This window comes from Lepidochelys kempii, chromosome 2 (genome assembly GCF_965140265.1).
Source record: "Lepidochelys kempii isolate rLepKem1 chromosome 2, rLepKem1.hap2, whole genome shotgun sequence".
NCBI classification, from domain to species: domain Eukaryota; kingdom Metazoa; phylum Chordata; order Testudines; family Cheloniidae; genus Lepidochelys; species Lepidochelys kempii.
In genome coordinates this window covers 160,176,475-160,191,502 of record NC_133257.1, presented here as the reverse complement: position 1 = coordinate 160,191,502, position 15,028 = coordinate 160,176,475, and the positions used below count along the sequence as shown (strand labels likewise).

The 15,028-nt window shown below is 39.5% G+C and overlaps 1 protein-coding gene across 1 annotated transcript in view; it reads right to left on the bottom strand.

Annotated features, from left to right (window-relative positions):
• The window catches only part of MOCOS (molybdenum cofactor sulfurase), a 403,212-nt gene that overhangs the window by 337,777 nt on the left and 50,407 nt on the right, over window positions 1-15,028 (bottom strand). The window contains exon 3 of the mRNA XM_073332641.1: window positions 12,983-13,049. Coding sequence (XP_073188742.1) covers window positions 12,983-13,049 — 67 coding nt within the window. The remainder of the gene's footprint in view (window positions 1-12,982; window positions 13,050-15,028) is intronic.

Sequence of the window (15,028 nt, the reverse complement as noted above, 5' to 3'; positions counted from 1 at the left end):
ATCACATCACATTTTTGCTCTGTGGCTTATCTCTGATTGTATACTAAAAACACACTTCAAACTCATTTTTGCAGTTCATTACAAATGCTAAATTCCCAGCACTATATACTGGAATAATTTCCTTCCATTGAGATGTTTATACTCATGAACCTGTTCAGACAAGCTTGGAGATGCAACTGAATGCTCTGCTTTTTCAAATCAAACCTTTTGTGGCTGACCTGTCATTGTCAGACAGATTATATCCACCCATATTCAAAAGTCACAGGAGGGAATCAAGGAGGAGGAAAACTGAACAAGATTACCCTTTGTGTACCTGCTCCCAAACCTTGTCAGAGCAGTGGAGTTTTTCTTCATATGGATGAAACGGGTCAAAACCTCCTCATTTGAGGATAACAAGGGACTTCCCACTGATTGCTGGAAGGAAAGATGCATGTTCCCCCCAGTCTATCCTGCCAACACCAGGCCTCTCCTGGCACACCCTCCCACACTATGCATGACCTTGGTTCTCTAGAAGGTTCTCTATAGGCTTTGGGCATGCTAAAATTCCCCCACACGGGGGATTAAATCCGTGCCCAGAGGATTTACAGGAAACTATACATAGATATCTGCTCATTGTGATGGGGCTGTGGCTGGATCAGGCAGGGAAATGAACATCCTTAGGAAACCTAGAAGGATCAGAAGTGCCTCCTCTCTCCCTTGGCCAGGTTTGTCAGCCATATGGGAGTGGTAAGAAGCAAGGGCATTGACCACACTCCTTTTAGGACAGGTTAGGGGAATATAGGTGGTACAGGAAGGCTTGGCTTCCTGGTCCTGATTGGGGATGTTTAAGTTTTATCCCTGACTGGGGTAAGCAATATTTGCCTTCCCCCCATGCCCCTTCTACTTACTGCCCCTCAGAAGGCTTGGTTCATTTAATAAAACTGCAGCCTCAGCTTACATGAGCATGCCCAAGTCTCATTCCCCTCTGGTGTTTCAGATCATTCTGTCTGAGTGTCACCCTGTCATATTGTACCCTATTATTTAGCTCACCAAGTATCACAAGCATCAGGTACACGCTAAGTTCCATATGGACAGAAAAGCATGTTATGGTAATAGGAGGAGGTAGCAATAAGCAACAGCTTTCATTCCTTAGGATGATCTTCAATTCCTAAAAGTTAAGGAGATGTAAAAATATAATGTAGCCTACAGGAAGAATCTATATTCAAGCAATATGACGTGACAGACGTGGCTCATTAATACACAACTCAAGTGCATAGTGTGAGGGATCAGGCAAATTCTACCTACATACAGCCTGCCAAAAAGAGTTGGGCAAGCAAACAGGTTACTAACAGTGAGCAGAGAGTGGACATATCAGGATGGGTTGCATAATCTCCTTCCATCACTAAAAGCTATAACAGGTACAACCTTGTTCATTGGCACTTTGCTAATGTATGTACCTTATAAACACACATGCAAATTGCTGTCCCTCTATCTCAGCAAATGCAGCATCAAAATGAGGTCTCATTTTAGTAGGTCTTATTTTTATAAACCACTAGAACTCATTCACTGATGTTCTGTAAAAATGCCTGTCCTGTAACACATTACCGCAAAGTAACAGTGAGTGACAATTGTCAAATAAATTATATAAGTTTTGTAATTGAGTTTTCTTGCTCTGTTTTTAACCTGTTTGTCCACGTACTTGCTAATTAGCTAAGTGACAATAGGTTTTCCATGTGAGTTTAAAAGATTTTATTGTGTATAATCTAAACTAGGGGTGGTCAACCTGTGGCTCTGGAGCCACATGCGGCTCTTCAGAAGTTAATGTGCAGCTTCTTGTCTAGGCACCGACTCCGGGGCTGGAGCTACAGGTGCCAACTTTCCAATGTGCTAAGGGGTGCTCACTGCTCAATCCCTGGCTCTGCCACAGGCCCTGCCCCCACTCCACCCCTTCCCACCCCCTCCCTTGAGCCTGCCAGGCCCTTGCTCCTTCCCTGCACACCCCAAAACAGCTGATCAGGAGGTACAGGGAAGGAGGGGGAGGCGCTGATCGGCACGGCTGCTGACGTATTACTGTGGCTCTTTGGCAATGTACACTGGTAAATTCTGGCTCCTTCTCAGGCTCAGGTTGGCCACCGCAATCTAAACAATTGAAAGGACAAATTCATTTCTGGTATAACTCCACTCAAGAAAACTTGTTATTTGTGAAGCCACTGGTAAGACCTCATCTGGAATACTGTGTGCAATTCTGGTATTCCTTGTTTAAGATGAATTCAAACTGGAAAGGTGCAGAGAAGAGCTCACTAGGATGATCAGAGGAATGGAAAACCTGCCTTATGAGAAGAGACTCAAAGAGCTTGGCTTGTTTAGCTTAACCAAACAAAGGCTGAGAGGAGATGTGTTTGTTCTCTGTAAGTGTCAGAGGGATAAATACCCTCAGAAGAGGAGTTATTTAATTTAAGCATAAAATATGAACACAAGAACAAATGGATATAAGCTGTCCATCAAGTTTAGGCTTGAAATTAGAGGAAGGTGTCTAACCATCAGAGGAGTGTAATTCTGGAACAGCCATCCAAGCGGAGCAGTGGGGGCAAAAAATTAACTGGCTTCAAGACTGAACTTGATAAATTTATGGAGGGGATAGTAGGTTGAGACTGCCTACAATAGCATGCAAGTGATCTGTGACTGCTAGTAGCAAATATCTCCAATGCCCAGTGATGGGATATTAGATGGGGAGGGCTCCGAGTTACTACAGAGAATTCTTTCCTGGGTGTCTGGCTGGTGGGTCTTGCCCATATGCCCAGGGTGTAACTGATCACCATATTTGTGGTCAGGAAGGAATCTTCTCCCAGGTCATATTGGCAGAGACCCGGGGGGGGGGGTCATCTTCCTCTGCAGCATGGAGATTTAAACTAGCGTAAATGGAGGAGTCTTTAACTTGAAGTCTTTAAATCATTATTTGAGGTCTTCAGTAACTCAGGTAGAGGTTAGGGGTGTCTATTAAAGGAGTGGGTGGGTGAGGTTCTGTGGCCTGCAAATGTGCAGGTGACCAGAATAAATGATCATGATGGTCCTTTCTGGCCTTAAAAAGTCTGAGTCTAGGTTGTTGCTAAATATGGCTTAATTAAAAAGATTTTGTAGTCCATTGGCTTCTAACCTGTGGCCTGCCAAAGGCACTGAGTTGTAGCCCTCAAGGGCAACTGGGTTAAAATGAAAATACAAGTTTGATTATGAACTGAAAATGTTGCACACTGAGATTTTAAAAAATAGAAATGTTTGAATCAGCCCTTTGACAACAGGGAAGAGTTACTGGGCACCACTACCAGAATTGGCATGGGTGAAGGGCTCACAGTTCTCAGCCAGATTTTTGCCTCCCGCTGCACACCCAGGGCATCAAAGTGTGCTGCTCCCCACCCCCGGTTGTGGAATCCCCATTATGTGACAGTGCTCTCCAGAGCATGAAGGTTCAGGGAGGCAGTTTGGAATCAATGTTTCTGTGCTGATACTCACTGATCTCTGAGAGTCCAGGGGACAGAATCCTCCTCCTGGTCTCTACCCTGAGGGAGTAGGGGAACTCACAGACCTATTCTGACAAAAGTGATCAGACACTTTGTGAACTAAGAGTCACGGTGTTTCCACTTCTTTAAGCAAGAATATCCTCATTTCAAGACAAAAGCTTTCCAATGGCTGGGGCTGAAGGCTTATGCTGAAAAATAAATGCTGAGCTTCTTCAGTAATTTTACCTAACCTTTAAAGATAGTACTGAGACCATTTTTCTCTGAGCCTTTTGAAAAGCTCTTTCGGAGATCCCTCACATCTGTAGTACCCCTACATGTAGCATACAATATGTATGGGAGGAATAGCCCAGCAGTGGAATTCTTGAGTTGTACTGATGTACTTTATGGCCTTAGACAAGCCACTTAACTACACTGTACCTCAGTTTTCCCATCTGAATATTGGGGATAATACTTTGAGCTCACTGGCATGCTTCAATGATTACTCAATATCCGTACAATAGTTTGAACATGTAAGCACTAAGTAAAGGCTAAAAAGACATCACTTTTCTAATTACTTAAATATAATAAAGCACATAAGTTACAGGGTGTGTCTATATACATACATATACATATATACATATATACATATACACACACACACACACAGTGTTAATTGCATCAGGTTTTTTGCATTAAATATTTTGGTACAATTGCGCAAAATAAAAAAGCCAGCTATTGAGTCCTTAGAACACTAGGCATGCTCCATGAGAGACTGCCAGAGGAACGACATCTGACACTTGGAGGCGTGTTGAGTCAGGTCTTGCATTGAGAAAAATTCTGGCAACTGATAGATTTTTACAACAAAAAATGTAACAAGGAATTTTGATGAAAGACTGCTTTTCATCAAAAACAATTTCACAAAAATCTGTTTCAATCAAATTTTCATTTTTAAACCAAGAATGATTAAGTAAAAATGTCCAAATTTTGAAAACTCAAAATGCTTTCTAAACCATTTTTTCAAAAGGTACAGTAAATAAAAACATTTCAGATTTTGGTTTCAGTGAGAAAAAAAACAGAAAATGTGGTGTGAAATTTCAACCAAAATGACCCCCCCCCCAAAAAAAACCAAAACATTTAGAAATTTCCCACAAAACTAATTGTTTTAATTTGACCAGCTCTATTTAATTGACCAGGCAGATTTAATTCAATATTGGTTAAAAGTTAGAAGGGATGAATGTGAAGAGTAGGTTGAACTGGAGTTTTAATACAGTGTAGTGGCAGAGGAGCATTTGAAAGGTGGGAGAGATGAATCAGCAGCTGGAAAGGGATAGCTGGAGGCTCTTTTGGAGGATATGGTATTTTACAAGGGTCAGAGAGTGGAAGGTGACTGGGTCACACTTCTCAGTGGTACTTGGAGGGGATGGCAGATTGGAGGACGGTTGAGGTGCTACTCACTCACTGTTCAGGAGGAGAGGCATACTCGTCCCTTCAGTACAATTTACTGAGTATGAGTATTGCTTGTTCATAGTGTTCTACGAAGCCAAGTATTTCACTAGCAATAGCCAGACACTTGATTCAAACAGGACAAAGATAGGTCAGCACAAATATCTCCCACATTAATGGGTCTGGGGTCCAGCATGCAAAGCCTCGGCATTGCATTCCGGATCTTGAGTTTAGCGCTTTTGAGCATCTTTGGTTCTGTCACTGTTGTGCATTGCTAAACAATGCTGTCATAAATCTTTATAGTCCGAAACCATAAACAAATAGACTGCCAGGTTTTTTAAGCAAGTAGAACATGGGTGTTTGGTGGCTTTAGAATCTCTCCTACCACAATATGGGCACTGATTTATGTGCCTTCAGGAAAAAACTCAATGTAAATCCACAGAGATCACTTTATAAACTTCAAAATGAATGATCAGAGAAAGCTAAAATTACCTTTAAAAAAGGCAAAGGAAATTAAATACAGAGAGAATAGCAGGATGGCTGAGAAATGGCAGTGTTAAACTAGACACTGTTGGATGAACTGTGAACAGATTACAAGCAGGAGTTTTCATAAAGATTTCATGATGGGCACATCTTACTCTGAAATGGGCTTACCTTTTAAAAAAGGAATTCTAAATATTAGAAACATATTACTCAGCTGAAGAATCTCCCATAAGACCAGTCATAACACATTTTTCCTCCTGCTCCGAAACACAAACAAAAAAATCTAGATACATTCAAAAATTAGACCCCGAAACACTAAATTCTTAACTGGTTATTAACCCTCACAAAAAAAAAGCAGCAATTATGGGCACAGATGTTGCCCAACTCTATACACATCTTTCATGCTCCTACATCCTATCATGGCTCAGATTGCTTCTTGAAGGAATTCTTCCTTTTCATTACTTGCAGCAATCATAACACAAGAAACAGTATCCTTAAAGCAGCTCAGAAACTTGAATCACTGAACTGTGTAGCAGGATAAAAGTCAGGATTTCTTCCAGATTGATTGGGCATAATAAAAAGGAGAGGTTTTTCTTAAGTCAAAAGAAAATTCTATATGACTGGCAACAATCTGCAAAGTTCCATGAAGTTTTTACTGACACATTTGCGGTGCATTTTCAAGCCACACATGAAAGCCAATGCATTTTACTCTAAAGAACTAGTTGCTCTGTACAACAGAGCATCAGATCAATCAAATGATTTTTCCTTTCAAGAAGATGTAGGAGTTACCTCTGTCTGTAGAAGTGCTCTTTTTGCTCAGTTTGGCGCTCAAATCAATCTCATCCACTTTACAGATCATCTCTTCAACATTATTCTGGTATGACACTAAAACAAAAGCATTCTGCAGAGAAAAGCAAATGCTTTGGCTTCCAGCAATTTCTAACGATTCTGCCCCATGCCCTCCCGCCAAAAGCATAACACCAATTCAGTAAACTATGTGCTGCAATCCATTCTGGACTATACAAACTTATCTAATCTTTGAACCGAAGATCTAACCTATATTGTTCCTCTGCTTTCCTCCAGTTATCTGAGATGTCCCTGTGTCATTCCCCTTTGCTTTTATAAACACATGCTGCCTTTTCTGGAATCCAGAGCAAGTCAATCAAGTTAGATGTTCAATCAAACCTGGTTTTTAATGCAGTCAATAGCACCCCTTCTGTTACTGTATCTTCAACAGCATCACCCAGACTTGCATGATTCTTCTGATCTGGCTTTGCTGAAAATTGGCAGACCATGATCCCTGCACATCATTGGGCTCTCCGTTTCTCACCTCATCCCCAATTAGTTTACCACTCCCAATTTTGTCTTATCTTTATCCATCATCAACACTCATCCATTCTTCTGAGCCTACGAAATGTATTTGTTTCTCTCTTGCAGAATTTTAATCACCTCAACCTGTAACTTCTGTGTTTCTCAATTCAATAGGTCTTCTCTGGTCTGTACATTTTTTAAACTCTGTTGCTACTTTGGCCCAGCAATATTATAGCAGATTTGTGGCTTTTCTTCAAATGCAAGAGAAGAACTGAAGGTCATAGGCCCATCTCTCTCATTCAGAACTTGAGTTAAAAACATTTACTTTGTTCTAGGGAACAATTTAGAAATCCATCCAGGTAAAGCTTGACTTCACTGCCACAGAGGCAGTTCCTTCATCAGAGGGGGTGTCAATCTGGCTTGACTGTTGCAGTCTGGATTCTAGAAAAGGCAGAATAGGTTATAACTGCACCTGTGTCCCCTTTCTGGTCTCTTAGAGCACATCCCTTTAGGTGTAAGGCCCCATGGTTTTATCAATCCCATGATTCTCCCACTCTTAAACCTGGCACTAGGGTATAGTACCTTATGTATCAACCATGCTTACCAAACAGGGCTGGCCAGGTTTGAGCACCCGCAATTCTTCCCTGTGGCAATCTGTGACCAGTGGTGTATACAGGAACCCCAAACCACCTTCTTAAGCTATTGTTTATTGTGCAGTAGGAACAAAGCTTTTAGAGAAAAAAAGATTTTAAACACAACAGCCTACACAAGTCTCTCTTCCCTAAAGGATTACCATCCTGTGTGGTAATGTAGGCAGGCCTAACTTCTTCATATACTTCCCAGCAGGAACCCTGGGTCTCACTATATTTCCCCTGAACAACTGCCCCACTCTTTAAAGAGACTCACTCTTTAAAGTACTGATGTTCTCTTCTTCATTCCCTGGCCTTGGCCTTTCTGGTCAAAACCAGTTTTTAGTTTGGCTGGAGCAAGAGGTAAAAATCAAAGCTAATCATGGTCTCTTAAGTGATTGCGGAGGCATCTTGAAGCATTTTTTTCCTTCTTGCTCATTGTCCCCCAACAGCACACATTAAACTAAATTATATTCATACAGTAAACCTCCCACTACCCAGGTCAACATACAGAATTCATAAATCATGAAGGTACCTCCAAGTCCATCACAGAGGTAATCAGACTCAAAATTCCAAATTGAGATTTCCCTCCCCCTCCCCCCCCCCAATACTGAATTACATGCTTCACCTAGTCTTCTTACCTATAAGCCTCAGAGGAAGTAGAAGGGTGGTCACAATTACTTCCTGGTTGGTCCTTACATTCATATTCATGGGCACATTAAATACACACACACACAAAAATGTAGAGCACAATCCTGTACACCTTATGTAAATAAATCTCTGGTTATAATCAATGGGAGATTTGTCTGAATAAAGCCATTAAAAAGAAACAACCCTGTGTGTTGCAGAATGTTATCAGGTGCAGCCTCCAGATTTTATAATATTTTACATATTTAACTGATTTTTTAACACCTTTAGCATTTCAGATTATGTAACTGGGATTTCTTAGCATGCCAACACAGAAACATTATGAATGTTTAGATGTTATTTATTGCAGTCTCTTTATAGGGAGTGCAGATGCCATAAAGCTTGCTAGCAGTGAGAAAACAGATAAGTAGGAGCTTTAGAACATAACGTTAACAGTTAATGAATTTATCACCAGAGATGAGAGTCCAGAAGCTGACCTAACAAAGTGGAATAAAAAGGTGTTTCAATGGCTCTTACGTTGCAAGTGAATGTAATTCCAAGCATAATGGGTTGGTCTGCCAATTTATTCCTGTAGAATGGTACCTATAGGCCTGCCTGCAAATTTTTACTAGCCAGTTCAGTATTTGCCACAATGAGCAGTCCCTAAAGGAATGAACCACAAAGACAAGTGTTGGCAAAACTGAGGCCCAAATCTTCAAAAGTTATTTAGGCACTTAACTCCCATGGGAATTCCTCTTTTGTATTTAGAAAAAAAAGTGTTTCAGCAAATAGGTGAAAGGCTGTATGCTGGAGGGAAAATTGAAAGTGGTGCTTTGTTGAACAGAATGGTTTACATCACCATTTTGTTGTCATTCAATGTGTTATGGAACATTAATTCAGGTCATGGGTTCAGTCTATATGGGCACAATGGCTTTTTCCCCCCCCGCTCTCCTACGTGCATGCTACATTTCCCAGACCTGAAGAAGAGCTCTGTGTAAGCTCAAAAGCTGGTCTCAGCAAAAGAAGTTGGTTGTCCAATGAAAGATATTACCTCACCTACCTTGTCCCTCTACTATCCTGGGACCAACACAGCTATGACAACAGTGCATAAGACATCTCCATGCACACTTGAGATTGTGCCTTCTGTGCTTGACTGATATTGGATATATGAACCCTGCAGAAAAATGAGCACCTCCCTCACCCACAAAATTATCAGGCCCTTCCCCAAAACTGTTTTTTCCTCTAATTATCCTGTATTGCTAAGGACATCAAAATGTACCCTAGTGACAGTCATCATACTGACTTCAGCTTCTATTGGTTTGACTTTTGACATTAGTGTTGAGTTGAATATGCACAGCCTTAAATGCGCAAAGCTTGCAAGTGGCTAATTCAGCAGGGCTGGGATAAAGAAGAAAACCCCTCCAGATGGAAGAATTTCAGGTGTTTCTGCTCTCTTAAGTGGAAACAACTCACTGAGGAGCATGGAACCTTTAGCTCTTTAAACGTGTAGCATTTCTCCTTACTGAAAAATAGAAGTGCTGTTACTTCAGTATGGCCAGCTGGACCGAAGGCAGCAGCATTAGCTAAAGAAAGACTTTTATAAACCCAGTATTGTAAAAGAATTGAGTCACCCTGATTTCTAAACAGGGTTTCCATGCAGCTGTGCACCATTAGGAAGGGCAGAATGTAGTGCTCAGATTTCACTCATCCATACAGTCTCCAGTTAGTGACATTTAGAAAGGACAAATCAATACTAAGAAGATACTGGGTCTGTTTCTTACTGCGTATGAAAGGTCAAGCAATTTCCATGTATGTAACCATTCCAACATTGCTGTTTTTTGACACAGAAATTGCTTAGCCCTGGAGAACTATGGTAGAGAAAGATTTCTGATCTTGTGTATCATATTCCAGAAACCACAATAACTATTCTTAAAAGTAAGTCTGGCACTGAAACTCACCATTTATTTGATTAAATAATGTATGCTATCCATACAGGGTAGCAAACTAAAGCTCTGCATGTTACTAAGTGGTTTATTGAAATACATGAGAAGAAAATTATCCAAAAAATGTAAGACTATTTTCTGGGCAAAACCCAATAATACTTAACTGTATATATTGCTACAGAGGCACAACCATTTTCATAATAATGAATTTTACTCCTATTTCACATTTTCAATTAATATTCCCAGGCAAGAGAAATTATTCATCTCCTGTAGTTTCTTTAGACCTATAAAAAGGTTACTGAGTTCTTTTCAGCATATCTGGAGAGAAAGCGGTCATGAAAAGTACATTGGTCTAGTTCTGGACCCAAAACTTGTTCCCCTTTAACTCAATTGCAAAAACCCCATTGACTTCAATCAGAGCAGGATCAGGACCATTCTCTGGATCACACCCCATTCTGTACTATTTATTGTCTTGGAGATAAATAGGAGATCCAAGTTTGGTGTTGAAACCTTTGCTGGGGAAATTTCTTGATTTCCCCCCCACTATATTTAAATTCCTGACCTCTACTTGTGTTTTTTTAATCTTCCAGTCAGGCCTTTGATTGCACAAACTGTCATAGTCCCATTGAATTCAATGATATGTCAACTTACATCAGCTGATGATTTGACCCTATATTTTAATACATTATATAGATATAGAAAAATTAACATCCTCTCATGCAGTTGTCTGATTTAATGACTAGAGAACAGTGATGCAATGTCTGAGATCGCAAGTTCAAGATTTGAAAGAGCAACTGTTTTAAAATATTCAGAAAGCAAACATTTTCATATGCCTGCGTGAGAAACAAATACTCTAACAACTAACTAAAAACAATGTAACAACTGTTAAACTTGTAACCTCAGGTATTTATACAGCACCAGAGGTGTGAATTACAGTCACACTCTTTAGCCTTCACGAAAGAAACTGGAGCGATGGTATTTCCATATCATGGATGAACAGAAAGGCGCATGCTTCCAATGCACAAGATATCAGCTAAGTACAGTAAGGAACTTTTAGCATTTATTTAAGGCTGTTGTGAGATAACTATTGTAGCATCATTAGCTAGGTGTCTGTTTGCAATATTGTCACTTAGTATATCGAGCAATGTTTCCCAAACTTGGGGCACTGCTTGTCCAGGGAAAGCCCCTGGCAGGCCGGGCCAGTTTGTTTACCTGCCGCGTCCGCAGGTTTGGCCGATCACAGCTCCCACTGGCTGCGGTTTACCGCTGCAGGCCAATGGGGCTGCGGAAAGCAGTACGGGGGTGTGTGTCCTGTTAATGTAAAACATAAAAGCTTAATTTCTGTTTTAATATAGTTGCTTGGATCCTCTGTCAGAGAGAAAAAACCCATCTAAAATGGCTGCCCCATTGTGGTTATGTCAGAATATTGTGACCTTTTCTAAAAGCCATTTTCTAAGTAGAGTTTCTGCTCAAATAGATTTAAAAGTAAACAGAAAAGGAGTACTTGTGGCACCTTAGAGACTAACCAATTTATTTGAGCATGAGCTTTCGTGAGCTACAGCTCACTTCATCGGATGCATACCGTGGAAACTGCAGAAGACATTATATATACACACTGAGACCATGAAACAAGCAAACAAGCATTTTAAAAAAAAAAAAATCTAAATCTGCCAGCTGGACCTTTTCCTCTATTGAGGAAATAGAAGATGGCGGTGGTGATGCAGAATACAGATGCCTGCCTCATCATCTTGTCACATTGCAACAAATCAAAATCAAGCAATGTCATGAAAGTAGAGATTTTTTTAAAAAAATATATTTTATTGCTTTTTTGATAGCTGATTTACAGAGGGTTTTTTTTTTTGGACTCTTTTCCTGAACCTTTATGAATAAGCTGTTTTGATGATTGTGCTTTTCAAACTTTTATTGGAAAATAGACTGTTAGAAAGTTGACCATTAACTGGCTGACAAAGCCTATTAGATATAGTCTAGTACATATCTGCATGGGGGCAGAAGAGCACAGGCTGTTTTTACTCAGATGCTTCCATGACCCAAATCCTGCTTTCCTTAATTTCTGAAAATTTAGCTTTTGCTTATACCTGCAACAGCCTCTGTCCAATGGGGTTCAGGATTACAATCTCTTCAGGACAGATTGTATCATTTTATACTTTTGTAAATCTCCATTATGAGATCAAAGAGCAAAAGGATAAGTTACAGATTTTGTTGATTCAGAATTAGAACACTTTCAAAAATCACAATGGTATGGCTTTATGGATTTGAATTCTGTAAAGTGCTTTGGGATATACTGTGGTTTATAAGAGGTTGTACAAAATAAGGGCCAAGACCACTATGCTTTGGGCAAACAGTGCATTAAAGACAAAGGCCCAGAGCATACTGTTATACTATGAAAGTGTTTTTATACTTAGCTACCTACATAAATTTAATTTTATAGTTGCCAGTGCCACCAATTAAAACCAATGGCTGACTAAACTAATCCCAGCTTCCTTCTATTTTGGTAAATTAATGGCTAAGAGAAAATTCTTAGCCTATCTATTTCAGAATTATTTGGAGATGGGGATGGTCTTATATTTGAGCTCCCGCTCTAAACCAGAACAAAAAGCACTTAGTATCTCAGTCTCCATTTAATATTCTTTGTTCTCCCTAAAACTAAGGCTATTTTAAGTAATTTAGTAATTTCTGTAAAGTAATGTACAAATTCCTGTAGTCCATTAGGTCATTTTTAGAATGCCTCCGGCATTTGAACCCTCACACCATCTTGTTAATCACTACCTCCAGAACAGGGTTAACGTTTCATCCCTAACATCCTAATGCAACTGCAGGCTCGGGCTCCATTATCATGTAATTACATAAATACAGGTGTGATACTGAGAGGTGGGGGGGGAAGCATTGGTGATCCCCTAATCCCTCCAACATGAGCCTGACCAATGCTTCATGGAACTTTGGAACTAGATGTACTATCACATGCAACAAACGATACACCAAAATGACTAACTCCAAGGAATAATCCAAACAGTACATTGGAAATCAAAATGCTAAATAAAATAGATTATTCTACCTGTATCGGACATGCTCAATAGTGTCATACGTCAGCTTGCTGCTGATGCTCTGACTATGAGGGTTGCCTAGGAGACAGACATAGATGTCAATCATTAATCAGTTTTGTTAATATTTTTCTCTTTATCAAAGTACTAGACCAAGCCAGTGAAAAGATGACAAAAAGTTAATATTTCAGTGTTGCCCTGAAGCTCCTGAGAGTAGTTAGTCAAGAGGAGAGAAATAACAGAAGAAAGCAATTATGACAGACCTTGAAACTTCAGCTGGCAGATATTAGTAATTGATCTAATTGTAAGAGAGTTCCATTAGAAGGAAGTTACAGCTGTACTATTCTGCTAGGAGGAAGCTATAGAGAATGCATGTGTAATACACACACGTACGTTAACAAGCAAATAACAGAGGGTTAAAAGGTATGGTATGTTGAAGTGACAGCCAATTAATTTTTGGAAGGGTTTAAAAAAAAAAAGATCTATCCTATGTTTTAAATGGGAAAGATTTTTGTGGTTTGACTGCAGGTCCTAGTGTATATCCACTCCATCACAAAATTATCAGCCAGCTTCACACTATTCAAAACAAACTTGCAAGGTCTGTTCAGAAGTTAAAACATGGGCAATAAGCTTTCACTGAAGTTAGTGTGGTAGATTGAGAAAGTATGTGGACCTGAAGGCAAGCACATCACTCTTTCATGTTAATAAGCACTTACATTCACCTAATGACTAAACATTTGAGAAATAAAATTAAAAAACAAAGTTAAATTGTTAGATCCATATAATTTTTGCAGTAAAAGGGCATGGCCTTAGCTATTTTACATAGTTTCTAAAAAAATATCACTGAGTTTTAGTGTTGCAGGGATTAGAGTATAGAGACTTTAAACAGAATACAATTCTAGCTTAGAGTGAAGTTTCATTGTGAAAATGGACTATAAAATAGGTTCCTTGGGCTCTCGTAGTTGTTGTATCTAATTTAGAAGTAACTATCCTCCCCCCCAGCTTTCAGCAACTTGTGGTCCTTTAGACCTGTGAATAATCACCAAAAAATAAGATCTGCAACCAAGGTCTACCCTTACTTACGTGGGTGTCTTAATACTGTCCTTTACACCTGTGTCACCCAGCAGCACTAAATGAGGTTGCATGAGTAACAGGGGAGAGAAACTGGCCCTGTAATTGAAATTTAATCAATTTTGATTAAAGGGGGAAAATATTAGGATTTAGTTCATTCTTCCATAACAACTGCAGATCCGATAAACTTCTGGTTTAAGCAGTTAGTCTAATGCTCATGCATGTGAAGTAACTCACTAATTTAACAGACTTTTTAAAATTTATATATCAAATTTCAGCTCAAGGTTATTTGAAATAGTTGAGATTAGACAAATATTAGGCTTTATAATGGGTATGGTGACTGAACATTAATTTTTATCACTAATATGCACTTGAATAAAAAAAATTCTGAAATAAAAGCACATTGCTAAGATCAAATCAACTTATACTATTGTAATACTCATTCATAGGTCTACATTTCAAGCTAAAGCCTCTACACGAAGAACTATTTCTAAGTCTTGGTGTAACTTAGCTGCATTCTAAATTCTGTTCTCTGCTTCCCTGTCATGGCAATGGAGAGGGAGAAGAAGCAGTTGTGTACAAAATGAGCACCAGCCAGAATCCATCTGTGGCACACAGGCAAGTCCAGCCCTAGACCAAATGGCACCCCAGGCAAGGAATGTCTTCAGTGCCCCCACTGCATTTGTTAAACTTTTGACTATCTTTCTTACATTTGTAGCCCATACCATGATTTTGATGCTCGATTTGCATGCATGATTTATCCCGGTCATAGAAAATGATAAATTTGCACACTGGGATCTGTAAATCATGCCATATGTAAGCAAATCAAATTCAATTTCCTCTAAACTTACAAAAAATTTTTAATTTTAAGAACGGAAGTATACTAACATCAAGAAATTGGTGTGCACCAACATTGGGTGGACCAGTATTAAAGTAGGTGACAGTCTTAGAATGTTAACCCTAGTCCTTTTGTTCAAAGGGTCGCTTTT